Source organism: Elaeis guineensis, chromosome 3, assembly GCF_000442705.2.
Source record: "Elaeis guineensis isolate ETL-2024a chromosome 3, EG11, whole genome shotgun sequence".
Lineage (NCBI taxonomy): Eukaryota > Viridiplantae > Streptophyta > Magnoliopsida > Arecales > Arecaceae > Elaeis > Elaeis guineensis.
The window spans coordinates 106537335-106556279 of NC_025995.2; the positions used below are offsets into that span (position 1 = coordinate 106537335).

The 18945-nt window shown below is 37.5% G+C and overlaps 2 protein-coding genes across 3 annotated transcripts; both read right to left on the reverse strand.

The window, feature by feature from the left end:
* Positions 1 to 100: 100 nt before the first annotated feature.
* Positions 101 to 8935, reverse strand: LOC105041153 (fruit protein pKIWI502). Of its 2 annotated transcripts, none has more exons than XR_831349.4 (5): positions 8246 to 8935; positions 3365 to 3464; positions 3148 to 3182; positions 2970 to 3050; positions 101 to 430 (listed from the first exon to the last, which is right to left on the reverse strand). XR_831349.4 is itself a non-coding variant. In XM_010917997.4 (5 exons), the coding sequence occupies exons 1-5, from the start codon at positions 8800 to 8802 to the stop codon at positions 368 to 370; spliced, it is 897 nt and encodes a 298-aa protein (XP_010916299.1). In that variant the 5' UTR covers positions 8803 to 8932; the 3' UTR covers positions 101 to 367. The 2 variants fall into 2 exon arrangements, 1 of the variants encoding a protein (XP_010916299.1); XM_010917997.4 differs by having other exon boundaries at positions 3148 to 3243; positions 8246 to 8932.
* Positions 8936 to 12680: 3745 nt separating this feature from the next.
* Positions 12681 to 17025, reverse strand: LOC105041149 (ATP synthase subunit beta, mitochondrial). The gene is made up of 9 exons (XM_010917990.4): positions 16417 to 17025; positions 15572 to 15647; positions 15364 to 15452; positions 15074 to 15191; positions 14886 to 14989; positions 14615 to 14773; positions 14289 to 14513; positions 13875 to 14186; positions 12681 to 13067 (listed from the first exon to the last, which is right to left on the reverse strand). Exons 1-9 carry the CDS (start codon positions 16888 to 16890, stop codon positions 12954 to 12956), a joined length of 1671 nt encoding a protein of 556 aa, XP_010916292.1. The 5' UTR covers positions 16891 to 17025; the 3' UTR covers positions 12681 to 12953.
* Between the last annotated feature and the right edge of the window lie 1920 nt (positions 17026 to 18945).

Below are 18945 nucleotides of genomic sequence, written 5' to 3' on the forward strand. Positions count from 1 at the left end.
AATAATTTATTCATCTGTAGACTATAATAACACAAATAGGCAGGATAGCCAAAAATGTCATTGGCTTTATCATGCTTAAAAACAGCGGCAGTCATGAATCTTCAAACAAGTAGTTTATTGTTGACCACCATTTATATATGAAAAAGTTAAGATTTGCATGTGCAGATCCCTGGTCCTCAAGTGATATTAAATCACTAGACATTTCAAATACTATATGTTACAATATCCGAAAAATATCAAAATTTGATAAATTATTAGCTCCTAATCTATCCAAGTTCAATCAAATGATTGTAGTTTGGTGGTTAAAGAATACCTGATGGTTTTTTTGTCAAAAATGTTACAACAAAACAGGAGTCCTTGTCCACCATTAGAAATTCTTCAGGATTTTATCTTTCGGCACACCATCAGCCACAAGCACAGTTGTAACATCCTGCCACGTGATCATAGACATTAGTTCACATCAGTTCTACATTATCTAAATTAAGCCAGACTACTATTATTTACCAAAAATAATGCCTATTATTACAAAGTCTAAAATAGAGTATCCAAAAAAAAAAAGCAGATGTATCTAAATTTGTCTACAAATACAACATATAACATATAAATAAGGATATTTCATGAGAGCACTAGTGATCTCGAGTGGTTTTACCATGATAGCTGTAAGAATCTCAACCCCCCCCAACAAAAAAAAAAAAAAAAAAAACAGCCACTACATAAATACCATCATGACTTCTATAATTTGAGCTTGATTTCTGTGTAAAAAGTCACAAGATCCAACATCGCATACAAACCTAGAATGTTGCTGAACTTGTTAATTCAACATGAAGTAATATCACCTACATATGCATTCAGCATTCATGGAGTACTATGCTGCCAGTACTGACTTTTATCAGATAAATCTGCAACCTCAAAGCTAATTCTGTAATGTTGTATATTTCTTCTTAATTTAATTTTCCTTTTGAAATTCAACTGCAAAACTTTTTATACAAAACATACTTGTTTTGTTCTGAAGTACGGTGCCTTATTTATGATGTTTTTCCTGATATCCTGATTTTGTTTTCTGGTGTCTAATCCAAGTACCTTAACCATCTTGGACCAACATGCTGACTTCAACAATTAAATGTGTGCTCAAGCTCCTTTCTCTTGCTTGGTCTCACTTCCCTATCGATCTTTCACTAACCTTTGGGCAAAGAACTATTTACGATCCATGAGATAACAAAACCCGGTAACCACAAAGCTCATTCCAAGTATATTCATAAATTTTTACTTAGAACAAAATTCGAAAAACTAAAGCCCGATATTGCTGTAATCCTAGTGCCTATCCTCCTTTCACCATGATCCATCAAGCAGCATAGCATTAAAAGTTTTTTGCGGAGAAGCATAGCATTAAAAGTTGCAAGCCGAATAAGATAATCAGATGAGAAGGTTCAGGTCAGAGTTAGCAAGCAACTGCCCCAGGTGAATGTTGAAATGCGCACAGATGATTGTGAAGCGGAATGATGCACTATTATGAGCATTGGGAAGAAGAGATTCAACTCTGGTTAATCTCTTCTGGTCCCGAAAGCACTAATTCTTCTGTCTGCTCCAGGTTTTAGCACTTGGATGGACTTATGGCGATAATGGAAGAAAATTTACCTAACTCTAATCAAAGGGTATTGGAATCCATATATGAGAAGGTTCAGGTCAGAAACACCAACAATACACCAAGAACACGTTTAAATGTCCACAGATAACTGTGGAACAGTCATGCACTTAGTGTGGGTTTTGGGTATAGGAAGTTAGGCACATCTGATGGGAATATCCCATGGTGATGCTGATCTCACACCATGCTTATAACATGTTAAGAAGGTTTTGCTATTTGCCATGGACCGTGTTCTGAAAAAGCTTCACGAATGAACCGAGGTGTTTCAGAGAGGGACTTAAGTGAAGATTGAGGTGGCTATTACCTTGCGGCAGATCTACAAAAGTAGGGTAGATGGAGCTGTGTAAGGTGAAATCTAAAGATTGGTGATTTCATAGACCTTAGCTTTAGAAAAGCAAATGATCAGAGAAAACTGAACAAATAGAAATATGAGAGTAATGTTGGAGGATCAGATCATGAGGATAAAGGGGTTTTTTTTTTGCAAGGGGGCAAGAAGAATTGTTAAAAAAAAATGTTGATATCTTCAAAGCTGCAAACTATTGGGTTAGGGTGGAGAATACCTGTGAGGCAGAGGACTGACCATGCTTCATGTTTTCACTGAGATCTCCAATTCAAGACCACTATGATTGCAGAAAATTCGGGTAACTCTAGGACATAACAGTTCCTGATGTTTTATGGAGAAACCCATTTTGAGGATTTACTGAATATTTGGTTTGCTACAGAAACACCATTATAGAGAGAGAGAGAGAGAGAGAGAGAGAGAGAGAGAGAGAGAGAGCCCAATTATAGCATACCGGATGCAAATAACACACACTAAAAATCACAGAGGAAAAGAATTCCAGAGTGTTGTTGCTCAGATATGAAGTCAAAAATCAGTAAAAGGGACCATTAATAAAGGCTCTTAGGACCTGTTTGGATGCATGGATAATTAGTCACCAGAGAAGTGATGGTTTCTAGTTGTCACCATCTCAAAAATGCGAGAGAAACAAAGAACGATTTCTGGTTATGATTTCTTTGATCACCTATGATCTCAATCTTTTAGGACAATAGACTCCCCTCAGAAGGTGTTTTTCAATATTACTACATTATGGAATTTAAGAGCTCAGGATTTCCTAGATCAGAGAAAAAAAAGGACTCTCCGCTTGGCTATGTTCTTCACAGCCTTATCAAGAGATGGAAATATTCATAGTAAAAATTATATGGGCACCCAAATGGCCCCTTAATCAACATCTTCTGCCAGGAAGATCGCTGCAGAATACGAAATTGCTGCAGCTACTCAGGGAATATAAACCAGCATAATTGCTAGCATCACAGAAATATGTCATACCTTAATCATTTGTTTGTGTCCACAGAGCACTGCCCCAGTCGATGAAGGATTTAGAACTTGTTTGGCTCTAGAAAATGCAGCCTAGAAGAAGCTCAGAAAAATTAGGAAGCTAAAAATAATTGAAGTATTCAATTTTCTAACAAATTGTAACATTTAAAAAAAAAAAATAAAGCATCACCTGTACATAGCCTTGTTCACCTTTCCATCTATCATCTGGTTGTGACAAAACAGGTACAATTTTAACACCACTAGACTCCCAAACCTTGAACCTATCCTAAAGATGTAGAAGAGCACTATAAAAGTTACAAGCTTTTCTGTTTGATTGATCAGACCAATACAGCAAACAGAACTGTAATACAATAAATTGTATTGTATATGAATTCTATCTTCCACACCTGATAAGCCATTCTCTGAAGGTTTCTCGCTCCATAATAAAGCCTCACATCCGATCTTTTATTTGCATTGATTCCTGACTCAATAAGTGAGCGAATTGGACTGCCAAGAGGGAAGCAAACATGTTAATAAAAGGGAGCAAGTTTTATTAGATTATTGCCAAGAATTATTGCATATTATGAGACTCTAAACAGCATGTGCCAGTGTCCCAGAACACAACTTCATCTAGCAGTGCTCTCAAAATTTCAGAGAAAAAGAAGTACAGGATTATCTCCAAAACACATTGGTTGGAAGGCTTTTTCTATCCTTGTGATGGCTGCAAGACAGTACTCGAGATAGAGATAAAAACATTTAGGAGATATTTGATATTGCCACTTTATTATGTGATACCCAACTATACAAACACACCTATGCAATGGTTAGGCAGTCTTTTGAACTCCTTCAGAACTTCTCTATATATAAGGAAAGAGCTGGGAGGTGTAACACCAACCCCCTTATTTCGACTCTGCTTTCTTTGATTTCTAAACTGCCCTTCATATACTTTGGTCTGTGCAAACCATTTCTGTTTCTTCTTGACCTCAACTACATGCATGCATGCACTAAATGTTAAATCAATAAATCAATGATGCAAAACCAATAATGGACTCTCCAAACCAGAGATCCACACTATTGGTTGTGACCTATACCACTAAGAACACCTAGAAACCAAAAATCGCATCAATAAGGCAGGCTTTTTCTATCCTTGTGATGGCTGGAAAACAATACTCGTGATAGGACAAACAACACCCAGGAGATATTTGATATTGCCACTTATTATGTGACACGCAACTATACGTAAACACCTATGCAGTGCTTAGGCAGCTTTTTAAACTCCTTCAGAAATTCTTCTCTATGTTTAATGCAAGCTTTGGGAGGTGCAACACTGCCCCCCCCCCTAAATTTGACTCTGCTTTCTTTAATACCTAAACTGCCCCTAACATACTTCAGTCTGTGCAAATCTCTTTTTGTTCCTTCTTGACCTTAGCTACATACATGCATGTATACATCACATGTTAAATCAATAAATTAATGATCCAAAATCAATAATGGACTCTTCATATTGGAGTTCCGTGCTACTAGTCATGATCCAGAGAACTGACAAATACCTAGAAACCAAAAATGATAAGTTTTGGCAGGTCTGTAAGCTGCGTATAATGTGGGTACAAAAATTTTATAGTCTCTATATGCATCTTGTGGGTGCAAAAATGGATATATACATATGTATATGTGTAAGTAAAATATCTATGGCACAAACACTATGGCTTTTAAGGAACTCCACTTTTGCTAATATTTCAAAGTTATCCTTCCCAACGAATATAACTCCCTGCCTCCAGTTTCTGTAGAACATCTTTTTTCTTTTTTACATGCATTGCATGTGCCTGACTCTAGCTATAAATAATTAAAAAAGGAGGAAAAAAAATCCAAAGGGAAGTGTGCAATACTCATTCAAACTGAGCCCTTTCTTTTAGCATATTATAAGTAGAAGTTACTTGGCTTTTCTTTTTAACTAGTTAAGTGGCTGGATTTATAACCTCATAAGATACACTTTGAAAACTTTTTGCATATCTTTCCTAACATTGTTGAAAGGCACCCTCTCTTTTAAAATGGGTGAAATTATTTGATTTTAAATAATGCAGGTCAACTTAATACTAATGTTATAAGAACTAACAATTATCACAAATAAATAAACATAAGAAAAATTATCAAAAACTAAAATAAATCTAATGAATAGACTGTCAACCCATAGTTCTTATGAAAGTCAGTCTCATACTAACAGTCTATGTCATTGACACAAATAAACCATCACTTCAACATATTAGCCAAAATCTTGATCAGCACTTTGCTCATTTTATTAGGACTCCTATACTCAAATTTTGCTTCAACCAAGAAAAATAATAACATTAGGGAAAGGGGCATAAGCAGAGGCGGAAACTTATACGAATAAGCTAAATAGGCAAACAATGGATTCATGATCTGGTTAAACACAAAGTCATGATAAAGACCATTTATGTATAGAAATATTTGATAGCAATAAAAGCAAATTTTATCAATGAAATTGTAAACCACTATTCACAATTTTTTTCATGATTATGGATCAATAAAAATATGAGGTTTTTTACCACACATTGATCTAGAGTCATAAAAGAGCATGTAGATTTTGATGCCTGGAATAACCAATTAGCTTTAGGTCCAGATGAATGTTCAAAGCCATTGGTAAGGCAGGCCTTTGCATTGATATGATTTCTAGAATGATGTTTTAAGCATACCAGAGTAATTACTCCTAAAATGAGATGTGTAGAACTCATTCCTTCATGAACTTGTACCACTTTATTGACCCAAGAAAACTGCTATCTAGCATTCCAAACAAGTAACTTTTGGGGGCATCATCATATCAATTATCGAATATCATAAAATAAATGGAACAGACAAAGTAGCCATGCGATACTCCAGAGGTAGTATGATAGCCAATAAGGTATGTATTTTCAGCTTTGTTCACATTAGGATAGAAAAGTAATTGTCTGGACTTACATATTTTATCAGTTTATACAATCCCATAGGAATGTACATATTATATAATACTGTAAAAGGATTTATCATGGTCTTTCCTTCGAGGATCATATCGCTGGATGTGAGGTTTCAATGGTCATGATTTAATTATTGTTATAGGTTGGGCAGTACCTTTGTCATTATCTGTGACAACACTAAAGGGCAAGGTTTGATGGAAGGACTCAAATGTGAATGCACTCAAAAAGCTTTTCAACTAATATAATTTTCCATTTAAAGATCTTGTTGGAATTGCTAGTTAACAGTTGTTAGCATAATTACAGCACATGACTCACATCTCCTCTCTAAACCTGCGTATACATAAATTCTTGGTCCCTATAGCAAAGCAACTAGAGGCACATCCCATCCTTGGGTAATCACATCCTTCACATTCTCCAAGAATAGTGAAAAGAAGTGCCTGTGATCTTCTACCAGTGATACATCCTCAATTCATCTAAACCATGTTGATTGGAGGGGATGACAACAATATTCTAATATTGGATGATGAATCCTTAGGTTGCTAGGACATGCCCCAGATGATGGATCATGTCATCTTAAGGTTTTCAAAGTTGATTAACAGGATATAACATGTTAGAATCTTCCTTTATATGTCTGCTTTAAAAGACGATATTTGTGAAAACAAGTTGAAGTATTTGGAAGAACATGTGGTTGAAGTGCAAGAAGATGATAGTCTTGCTACAAGCCATGCTCGCCAAACCATCACTCCATGATGGGAAGTGCTTGATTGTGTTTTTACTTAACACATGCACATGCACACCCTTCCCATACTTTGGGCATGCTTGTCCATCATGCTTCTCAATCATGTCAAATTACGATCTTGCAGAGTTTGGCCAATTTTTAGTATGATTATGAAGCTTATTTGAATTCCCCTAGTATAAAGTTTGAAGGTTATGCAATCTAGAAGGAATAAAGATGGCATAGTCACCTTTAGGAAAAAAATCTATGAAAAAACTTCATGGAATCCTTATTTAATCAGCTGGCACACTGCTTAATGATTCTGACATCAAAGAATTAGGCTATTAAGCTAGATGGATTCACTAGTCCATGTATCTCTAAGTATTTTTAGGCCTTATAGTGAAAACATGAAACTAGATGTATACCTCAAGTAGTCCATGGTCAATCCATGTCTTAATTCAGTCCATGGGCATAGTCAGTTGACAGTCATTACCAACTATTAGGATACGGTGCTCACAACTTTCAGGTTAAAAATGTTCCTAATGGTTAGAAATCTTCCCTTCAGCATAGATCACCAAAGATGGTGTTATCTGCAAACTTTTGACCATTCACAGAAAAACATATCAACCATATTCCCATAACAAGGCCCTTATAAGGTTCAAAATACTCTTAAGTTCCACATTGGCTGTTCTACAACAAAGATTCATTCATCAATATAGATTACCTCACAGCTATCAAGGAAGAAAATGCACAATTACTTATTATGTGAGAGACATGCAGCATATCCTTTTTGCCATTTATAAATGTCAGTAAATATGGACATTGTCACCTATCTCAAATAGTTGAGCAACTAGCAAACATATTAGCTTATGCACATAGAAATATGCTTTGCAAGTTTCTATCCACATTCTTTATATAATCGATTTTATTGTTTGTGGTCTTACTCTAGCAAAGTTAGAGTCAGTACATGCTTTAGCATATCTTAATTGGTTTCTAACCAATTAAAGACAACACTCTTCTTTTGTCCTTCTGGAGTTTTGTTGCTAAATATGATTATATGTTAGCAGAGTCTCAACAAGCTTTTAAAACCTCAAAACCGCAATAAATTCACCTAGCCCACTTGCTAAGACAAAAAACAGCAGCGCTTAGAAACAATCTAAAATTATGATCAACCCACAATGCTGCATTATTTGGTGATAAGAAAAAGAGATAAGTAAGAAGACGTCTATGATCCAAGTCTTAAAATTCGCCAATTTGTCATCAGTTAACATATATGCAGAGATTAAGAAAGAAACAATAAAAATGTTGTGACCACTCTCAAAGATTGTAACAGATAGAAGCTAGAACTCGGTCAGTATCAGTTTGAGCGACAACAAACGATAGCTCACAATATGTTCGATAAATTACTCCAGTAATTTTTCCATCCCCATCAACGAATAGTTACGATTTTAGTAATTATAAATCTTTCATCTCACTTACATTCCCAACTTGAAACAAAAATCAACAATTTTATTTGACTTCTTACGCAAAAAAATTTGCCAGCTTGCAATAAAGAAATATGATTTAGAAGGAAGACGGAAATTAGAGAGGAGGGGGATGAGGACCTGATCCCGGATCCAGTGGCGAAGATAAGCACGGTCGGGAAGGCGTCGGGTGGCGACATCCGCTCCACCTCGAAGCCCGTCCCCATGACGGCGCTAAGCTCGACGACGTCCCCTCTTCTAAGACCGCAGAGGAGGTCGGTGGTGGAGCCGGCGACGCGCTTGACGAGAAACTCGAACTCGCCCCGAGCGGCGGCGAGGGCGGGAGGAGAGGCGATGGCGAGGAAGGCGGGCTTGGAGGCGGCGGGGAGGCGGAGCTGGAGGTACTGGCCGGGGGCGATGTGGGCGGTGGCGAGGTCGGGGGCGTCGGAGACGTCGATGGAGACGTGGAAGAGGGAAGCGTCGGGGGAGGCCGGGGCGACGAGGGTCAGCGGGGCCTGGATCCAGGTGGCGGAGTCCTGCCGAACAGCGGCGGCGACGGCGGCGAGGGAGGAGAGATGGCGGCGGCCGAGGCGAAGGGGGCGGAGGCGGGGGAGGGGGAGAGAAGACATGAGGGAGGGGGCATGAGGCGGGAGGCGGAGCAGAGGAGGTGGAGGGGAAGACAGGGCGACGGCGACCATCTCTTCTCTTCTACTGCTTCGCTTTTTATTTCAAGAAAGAGGACGCGAAAAGGTTGGAAGGGAGCAGGGATCGGTCGTCGCAGCCGCCAAAGGGGGAGAGGGTAGCGGCTTAGCCAGCACCGAAGAAGCATCGGGTATTTCTTCTTTTTAGAAAAAGAAAAATAATTTGTTTGGGAGATATAATGTGATATATGTGTGGCTCTACTTTTCCTTGCTTTGTGCTACTCTTATTTCATTTTGGGGGTGTCCGAACGAGAGTTCCAAGGTTCTCCGTTGGCAAAAGTTCAAGCTTCAATAACCTTATATGGCTGGGAAATTTTCCCCAAAAGCATAAAAAACTCTTGCTAGAAAATTGTTTTAGGACAAAACGTTTTCCGCGTACATATAACAAAATATACTATTTCTATATATAACTGTTCTCTCACAATTGGTGAACATTTTTAGTCTGATAAATTATTTGTCTTATTCAATTATTAAAAGAGAAGATGGTTGATGGAACCATGACCTGAGCTGGCCCAATCCCCTTAGATCCGATCTGAATCATTTTAAAGGATTCATAGAAACAAGTCAGATTTTAAAACTAAACTCATTCCATTTTTTAGATTAAATTTGAGTTCATTGAATTCGGATCCAATCCAAACCAAATCTGGTATACCATTGGACTCGAACTTATTTCAGTCTTTAAATTATGATTTAAGATTTATATAAGTAATATCTTTAACATAAATATATATTTAAAATTTATTTTATATCTTAATTTATTTTGAAAATAATATTATTTATTGTTTATTCTTTGTAGTTAATAATAATTGATGATGTAATAATTAAAATATACTTAACTACATTCGACCCAAATATAATTTGAACTCAAATTTTTCGAGTTGGAATCAAATTATTCATTGATCCGATCTGACTTGAATGATTTGTTGGATTGTGAATTTTGGTCATGTTTCCAATCCAATCAGATTTTTTATTGAATTGGATTTAGATCCAATATTAGTACCTGATCGAAAGAACAAGTCGGATCGAGATCATCCATAATCTGATCCGACCCGATTCATTTGCACCCCTATCAACCATTAAATACCTAGTATAAGGAATATTCGAGGAGTATCTGATTGTGATCCTATGCATGGAAAAATGTTTGGGAGCACCCATTTTGCTAGCAGGTTCTAGTTATTTTTATGAATTATTTGAAATGTCCAGTGCATGATATGTACTGGAGCATGTCTTTATGGTTATAATCCTATAAAATTTCTAATATGGATTTGGAAGTTGAATATGATAGAGGATGCTTCAAAATGATCTTCCTAGTCGAGCGTTAGCTACCTGATAATACCTCTGTGCTTCCTAGCAGGGTATGAGGTTCTGAATGATGTTATCCCAGAAGATTTTGGCTCCCCCCTAATCTCCAATAAATGACTTTGTTATGGAAGGAAGATGCAATTGTACACTGTGATAGACATTTTGTAGAGTCAAAGTTCAAGTCCCCAAAATTTAAGCTATATCCAAATTTGATAAAAATCAGGGTTGTTGTTGTTACCAAAAAAAAAAAAAAAAACACACAGGAGCACATACCACCATAGTTGCATTCCAGGTTTCATATGGATCTCTAAATAATGAGGTACAATTTCTAAATATATGATTTAATCTTGAATATTAGATATTATGTTCATATTTGGAAACCCAAGCTCGTCTGCTAGTAGTCTGAGCAGAGGATTAACAGTATCAGCACAATCATACATCAGCATGAGATTAATACATCAACACAGTTTAAAGTATAGTTGGCGAGAAGAAGATCAGAAATAAATAAGCTTCACTAGTTCAACATAGCTAGCATAGACGTAATTAATTATTCAAGACCTGCACGTAGAACGTTAATGGACGGTTTAATATTATTAGCAAGGTGAGGTCTACTTAAAAGAGATGCCAAACTGTAATAATCATTTGTTCGCTAATATATGACTACGAAAGATGCCTGATAGCATTCGATCACAAATGTCAGCATCCCCTCAGAGAAACACGGCCATGATCACGATCACCAGACAGAAAGACCGATAGAAGCGTCGCGTAGCAAGGTGGTGCCGGCCCAGGCCGAATTAGTCCAAGGTGGTGCCGGCCCAGGCCGACTTACTCCATAAGAAACGTATTCCATCCACCTGTGTAACAGTGTAAGGATTTAGCACTGGGAAATTTGGTTTCGCAACGCCAATCAGAAGGATAGAATTTACTCCACATCAGAATAACATGGCGTCCTGAATATAGCCAACGCCCACCAGGACAAATCAAAGTGATGGCCTTGATATCGACAGCTACTAGATTAATCATGTAAAACGATTAATCCCTAGAAGAGTCGCTGTTCCAGAAGGGGCAAAAAAAAGCACCATATAGTAATGTAGAACGTCAGAAAAGCAGCTCCCGTAATGTTAATTACAGTGTACAGGTGAGTAAAGCATGAAAGGATAAAATAAAAGGAAGCTTGTAGCAGGAATCAAGAGAGTATCTGATAGTTTGCCAATATACTGATTACCGAACAATCATAAACTGAAGTACTCGGAAATAACCTAATGAAAGTGACAAAAAACTAAAATATAAAATGTAGAGCAACAAGGAATTGAGAAAAGGTAACTACAATATGATTATAATGAACTGAACTTATACCAATCAACAACATAGATTACAGAATAAAAACACAATAAAAGGAGACCAAACTCAACACCCAGATTGTCCGAAGTTAAAACAAACAGCTAATAAGTATAAAAACCAATTTAACAGAACTTCTAAGTGGAGCAAGTTTCTTGTGTCTTGCTATGTGCTTTCCTACTGGCAAGTAAATTTTTTTAAGGAAAACAGGCAAGTCTAATTTTAGAAGCCAGAAATCAATGTCAAAGAAAAGATAAGAGTGGACCAAGCAAATATGCATTCCATTAACCACCAAAAAGAAAGAGAATTCCAACAATGAGATAATCGTGTGATGCTTCTAAAGATGGTCATATAAAATAACATTCTTATCTAACAACAATGTAAATATGATATACAAACATGCACACACAAAAGCATCTCTTATAGAAAGTTCTCAAATAAGACGTCCCATAAAAACAAAATCCGAAATCGCATTATGCTGAGGACAGAGCATGATAAGAGACTGGAATAACGAGAAACTGAAAGCCATAAGCAAAGAGCCTTATAATAAGATGCCCAACCAAATTTTATCAGCATCTACCTGCCAGAGACCAGAGACCAGAGACCAAGACCCAGCATAGAACACATTCTGAAGAACAAAAACCAATATAAGGGTAATGCTTAATGGAAGAATTTAAGTTTACATATGAAGATAAAATTAGAAAGGAAGCACATCAGGAGATCCTTTGACAAATAGCAAAAGGATAAGATGAGGGATCTACTTAATGTCACGAAACTTACATTAACTTTAACAATGGAGAAGCTCAAAGTATTAAGAGACCACTAGATTGAGAGACTAGGTGATGTATCAAAGCACCAATTGTGAGGGAATCCACCACATCATTTGCCACCATAATTTGACATTAACAGAGGGGGAGAAAAAGATCTTACCTAGGATGAGGACAACTAGAGGCAAAGAGAACCGCTTGAAGATGTTTGCCTTCCAGATATAAATACGGGTGGTCATGCAATCTTCACACTCCAAAAATAATGGAAATTACATAAACATTGTAAAACTTGAAAGGAAATGCGAAAGCACAACACCATGTAAACAGTCTCCAACATAAACATGGTTGCTTTTCCACTGGAAGGCATAAATCTACACTCAATCCAAATATGGATGATATTGGGCCAAGAGATTAGGAAGGCAGACACATGTCACAAAGCATAACTTCTATGTTCAAAACAAATGATAATGATGTAAATAGTCCACAAAACTAGTGGAATATTGAGTAGAAATGGCATGTATCCAACTGCAAGAAATTAAACAAATGTTCAACACTGTTTATTCCCTAAAAAGAGAACCCTGCAAAGCAGGCACTTGCTCCTTCCTCAAAACCTACAGAAAACCTCCAGCATGGACAAGAATTTGCATCGAACACTGTTGACTTCAAAAAATGTGTTTTTTCAGATTGCAGGGATCATCAACTGCGTCTCTCAGATTATTATAAATAAAATTAAATTTGTGCTCAAGAGGCAGATTCCTTAGAGATCTTCTCAGCCTTGGCAATAACTTCATCAATCCCTCCTACCATGTAAAATGACTGCTCAGGAAGGTCATCATACTTCCCATCCAAAACACCCTGCAACCATGGAGGAAAATAACTTTCAGTGCTCGTCAACAGTACACATAAGAGATCAAACTACATATAGAGGTTAAACTGTCATTCCATTATTAGAGCACCTCAGCCAAAAAAAAAACCGAAAAAGCAGAAAACATAAAAGTGACAGTCAGTACATTATTCTGCAATGGACAGTAAAATGTACAATTAAATTAAAACACAAGACAACATACTGTAAGATATCATTACTAACATAACTCAATTACAGAAAAACTCAGAAAATGTTAGCAACAATTACTTCAATATCAACAACAAATTGTTTCATCAAAGTTGACTTAGGCTTTATCCTTACCAACAAAGTACAACAAATGATTGAGAGGCATGCTGCTCCATGATCCTTAAGGCTGACCATAAATGCAACAATGCTATTTCTCAATTTGATGACGGTAACGGAAGCATACCATACAATAAATGTAGCAATGCTATTTCTCAACTAGATGAGAAAGGATGCATACCGCACAAAATAATTAAACTGCTGCTAAAGAGTGAGGAAAGAAAAAGAAAGAGCTCACAGCACTTTGACAAGCCTCTGAAAGTTCACTTCATTATAAACTACTTGCTCATTTGAAACATAATTTGAGGATTTGAGAAAATGAAAGTACAAGTAGCATGCAGTAAATTTGTAGAAGCAATTTATGTAAACAATACTCCACAGACAGGATCTTTTAGTACATTATAAATAAAATTACTTAAATGCTATAGAATACAAGAAATACAGCATAAGGTCATTTGTTTTTCCTAAGTAAAAAAAAGAAAGATTTTATTCACCTGGAAGCTGTCAACACTCTCCTTCAGCTCCACATATTTTCCAGGTGCACCAGTGAACACTTCAGCAACATGGAAAGGTTGGCTCAGGAACCGTTGTATCTTGCGTGCACGAGCCACGGTCAATTTGTCATCTTCACTGAGCTCATCCATTCCCAAAATTGCAATAATATCTTGAAGATTCTTGTAGTTCTGAAGAACCTTTTGAACGCCACGAGCAGTGTTGTAATGCTCTTCGCCCAATACATGAGGAGAAAGCATTCTAGATGTTGAATCAAGAGGATCAACAGCAGGATATATACCAAGTTCAGAGATCTAATTAAGAAAACAATTTCCCATATTAGCAACAAGAAACATAGAAAAAGAAAATAATTTAATTTGTAACATATTAAAGGACATAACTAGATCAAAGCACACCTGTCGTGACAACACAGTTGTGGCATCAAGATGGGCAAAGGTAGTTGCAGGTGCAGGATCTGTCAAGTCATCAGCTGGCACATAAATGGCTTGGACGGAGGTGATAGAGCCCTTCTTAGTTGTTGTGATACGCTCTTGAAGTCCACCAAGATCGGTTGCCAAAGTTGGTTGGTAACCAACAGCAGATGGGATACGACCAAGCAACGCCGACACTTCAGAATTTGCCTAGAAAGTGTAGAGAAGTGTATAAAAATAAGCAACTAGGAAATATATTACATTAAATATATATATATACACATATATATATATGACTCCTGAGAGCTCACTTGGGTGAAACGGAAAATGTTGTCAATGAAAAGAAGCACATCTTGCCCTTCAGCATCTCGGAAGTGCTCCGCCACCGTCAACCCAGTCAGGCCAACACGAGCACGAGCACCAGGAGGCTCATTCATTTGCCCATAGACAAGTGCACACTTGCTGTCACCCTGCAATATGATCCCATTTGTGGTGAGTCCTAGGATTGGGGGAAAAGGACCCAATGACAGTGATCACAAAATAAAAGCGCGGAAAAAAAAAAAAAAAAACTTTAACTTGGACCTGTTTATCACCAAGCTTGATGACACCACTCTCAATCATTTCCCTGTACAAATCATTGCCTTCACGAGTACGTTCTCCAACACCAGCGAAGACAGAGAAACCACCTGGCAGGTAGAAAAACTATGAACAGAAGGACCAATAGAACTTAAAAATTAATGTATAATTATTAATCTCTTCTTATAACCAACCATGGGCTTTAGCAACATTGTTAATCAGTTCCATAATAAGCACAGTTTTCCCCACACCAGCACCACCAAAAAGTCCAATCTTTCCACCCCTTTGGTATGGTGCCAGAAGGTCGACGACCTGCAGATAAAAGCAAACACCATCTGAGTAACGTACAATGGAACTCATTGAAATGTTTGTAAAACATTGCAAACATAGAAGAGCATAATTAAGTTCTTAAACAAGTAATTTGAATCAACAACTAAAAACTACAAAGTGAACCTTCTAGAAGGTATAGAACCAATCATTGTACCTTGATACCAGTAACAAGAATTTGTTGTTCGGTCGCCTGGTCAACAAAAGCAGGGGCCTCACGATGGATCGGAAGGTAGTGATTTGTAGCTGTTAAGGGGGTAAAAAGGAAACCAATAAAAAAAATAAAATGGAAAAACTTACTAAAGTCCAAGTAAAATCATCAGCTAAACTCGATATGATATGGAAAATTAGCACAGTAACCTTACCTATTTCACCCTTCTCATCAATGGGCTCTCCAATAACATTAATGATGCGTCCAAGAGTAGCCCTACCGACAGGCACCTAATATATAAACGAGCATTACAATCATGTCAATCAAACAAAAGAAGAAGCAAAGACAATGAACAAGCAAACACGGTATACTTTGTAATTCAACTCACCGCTGAAACAGTGGACAAGAAAACAGGTCCATCAACTCATTAAAATATCCTAATACAACCAATTGGCTTGACGATCATCAAATCACACATAAATAGAAAAAAACATTGCCCTAAATTCCACACTTATGTCCTTGCCTCTAAGTTATGAGAGTAGGAATCGTACGTCCAATCATATATATTCTACATGGTAAAGAAATGAGTATTTGGGATCTAAATAATACTGATGGACTTAAAAAAAAAAAAAAGACCATGAATAGCCCCGATATCACATTGATAGTGAAGAAATATGGACTCAAAGGACTTATAAACATCAATAACCCACAAAACTATTGCATAATAGATTATAATCTCGAAAGACAAAACAGAGAGTTTAGATTGTTCACTCACGCTCATGCTGATCAAAATTAAACCTTTAATTTTTAGATAGTGCAGTATGCGCACCAGCTTGTCCAGAATATGGGATATAAAAGCTCGTCTTCTAGCTACGTTATGTCCCAAAACTTTGAAAAGGAATTTCCAACATCATCCGTTTTTATGCTAGATCCAAATCCAGAAACCCTGGGTGAGCCTACATCAAATCCCGGATAAAGAGATCTTCTACTCAACTCTATCAATAACAAAGCAGTTCATTTTGAACAGAGATGAGATAATAGGAGGGACGAGAAACGTACGGTGATGGGAGAGCCGGTATTCAAGACCCTTTGTCCACGGACCAGTCCCTCAGTCCCATCCATGGCGATCGTCCTCACCATGTTCTCCCCCAAGTGCTGGGCCACCTCCAGCACGAGCCGGATAGAATTGTCCATAACCTCGAGGGCCGTCAAGATCGGCGGCAGCCCCTCATCGAACCGGACGTCAACGACGGCACCGATCACCTGGCAAACCTGGCCGATCGCGCCTTTCCCGGTGAACTCGTCGGTGATCTTTCCAGGAGCACCGGCGGAGTGGGAGGTCGGCAGCGGGGAAGGAGGGGAAGGCGAGGCAGCGGCTGTGGCGTACTCGACGGCACGGGAGAGGAGGAAGCCGGTGGGGGAAGGGCGGCGAGAGGAGATCGGGGGACGGGGGAAGGCGAGGGGGGCCCGTGCCGCCGGGGGGCGGCGGGCGGAGGAGCGGAGGAGGGAGGAGAGGACCCGGCGGGAGGCCATGGGGCCGATCGAAGGGCTACGGTGACGGAAAGTGGCAATGGGATCTAGGGTTTGTAGAGAGCTAGGCTTTTTATTCCGCAAGCTGGAGCTCCTCGGACTGGCTTCATTGGAGGTGGGGAGATTTAGGAAAGGGGGACGGAGACCACCGTTATCTACAGGCGAAGTTTATGTTGTGTTTATGTGGAAGAAGATCCGACCGTCGAAATACATATGGAAGAAAGAGATGTATTCGGTGAGAAATTGGGATGAGGGGTTCCGTATAAGAATTTTATATGCGGGAGGTTGGTTTGCGCGGGGGGTTTGTCGGATGCGGACGTCAACGCTCTTATGTGGTGGAGTTCTGGGAGGGTTCTGAGCCCGGTTTCATTGGTTATTTATTTTTATAAATATCTGAAACTTTTAGATTTACTAACTAACTAACTAACTAACTAACTAACTATATATATATATATATATATATACACACTATTATAAATATCTGAAATAGCATGTATGTGTTTATAAATTTGCATGAATATGTGTGTGTATTTTTATATTTCTTTTTTACATGTCTATCTTTATTAAGGTAAGGGTAAATATACAAAAGAAGCAATTTACAAGGATGTATATATAAAAATATATAATTTATAATGATATATTTATAAATAGAAAATTTGTGAGGCTCTTTACATAGTTTTGGATATTTATGAAGGTATATATATAAATAGAATATTTTATAAGAATATATATATATATGTATGTATGTATGTATGTAAGTATGTATGTGTATATATGTAAATTGTAAATTTATATAACATATATGTAATTTTAGATATTTATAAAAAATTAAGTATATAATGGAATATGAATTATACTTCTAGTTGTAGTTTTGCAATTGTTGTAAGAGTTTACATAAAACTGCATTATTCCCATGATGAAAATCTTTATTATAGTTTTGGCTCTCTGTATGTGATGGAAGGGGAAATAGAGTTAGATTTCGAAAGTTGCTATCCCTCAAGTGACCGTAACGAAGGATGGTAACAAGTGAAGTAGTAGTCTTCCACTTGATTTGCTTATATTGAACCGAATGAGCCCAAAAGGTGTCCTTAGACTATTCTCAACAACTTATAACATTTGCTTTTGATAACTTACGGTGAGCTGGTGCACGTTACTTCTATATGTCATTGGAAAGGACGTACATGCAAAAATAGATAATTTATAATGAAATTTTTGTAAATAAAAAATTTGTGAGGTTATTTACATAGTTTTAGATATTTATGAAAATATACATATAAATAAAATAATTCATAAGAATATATATGTAAATAATAAATTTGTAAGGATGGATCTATAATTTTAGATATTTATAAAAAAATATATGTAAAAAAAAATCAAAAATCTAATAGAATATGGATTATACTTCTAGTTGGATTTTTGCAATTGTTGCGAGAATATACATAAAATTTCTTTATCCCCATGATGAGAGTCTAAGATATTATTATTATATGTCTGGTTCTTTTTAAATGGCGGAAGGAAAAATGGAGTTAGATTTCAAAAGTTGCTATCCGTCGGATGATTATCGTGCGGGTTGGTAACAAGTGAAATAGTAGTCTGTCACTCGATTTGCTTACATTGAACCAAATGAGCCCCAAAGATGCTCTAAGACCACTCTCAACAACTTATAACATCTGCTTCTGGTAACTTGCGGTGACCTTATGCACGTTGGTCTTATATTTTACTGGAAAGTCGTAAGCCTTTTGGAGGCAGATATATTACCTTTGTGTCATTTATTTTGCACTAAAGGCCGCCTGTGTGGTGGTAAACAACAAACAGCCTTTTTTATTTTTCTCTTTTCTCTGAGCGAGGCGGGGCCCTTATTTCCGATTGGATGTTCGCCTGGGTCTCAGTATCCCTGTTCTGAAACAAATACCCAATGAGCCTATGGACGTGCATATGAGATACTTTTCTACCATGCGCAATTATATCCCTATGGTGGCCGTATGTTGCTTGGTGGCGGACGCTGCTTCGGATCTTATTCGGACTAATCAAATCTATTTTGTACATGGCAATTCCCAC

What these genes read in the sequence shown, in the direction of transcription:
- LOC105041153 (XM_010917997.4), bottom strand. Translation starts at nt 8,802, where the DNA reads ATGGTCGCCGTCGCCCTGTCTTCCCCTCCACCTCCTCTGCTCCGCCTC. An exon ending in GTGAACAAGGCTATGTACAG is followed by an intron (nt 3,051 to 3,147) that starts GTGATGCTTTAT and finishes AGCTTCTTCTAG; the next exon opens with GCTGCATTTTCTAGAGCCAA. An exon ending in GACACAAACAAATGATTAAG is followed by an intron (nt 431 to 2,969) that starts GTATGACATATT and finishes ATCACGTGGCAG; the next exon opens with GATGTTACAACTGTGCTTGT.
- LOC105041149 (XM_010917990.4), bottom strand. Translation starts at nt 16,890, where the DNA reads ATGGCCTCCCGCCGGGTCCTCTCCTCCCTCCTCCGCTCCTCCGCCCGC. An exon ending in ATACCGGCTCTCCCATCACC is followed by an intron (nt 15,648 to 16,416) that starts GTACGTTTCTCG and finishes TTTATATATTAG; the next exon opens with GTGCCTGTCGGTAGGGCTAC. An exon ending in AGAGTGTTGACAGCTTCCAG is followed by an intron (nt 13,068 to 13,874) that starts GTGAATAAAATC and finishes CCATGGTTGCAG; the next exon opens with GGTGTTTTGGATGGGAAGTA.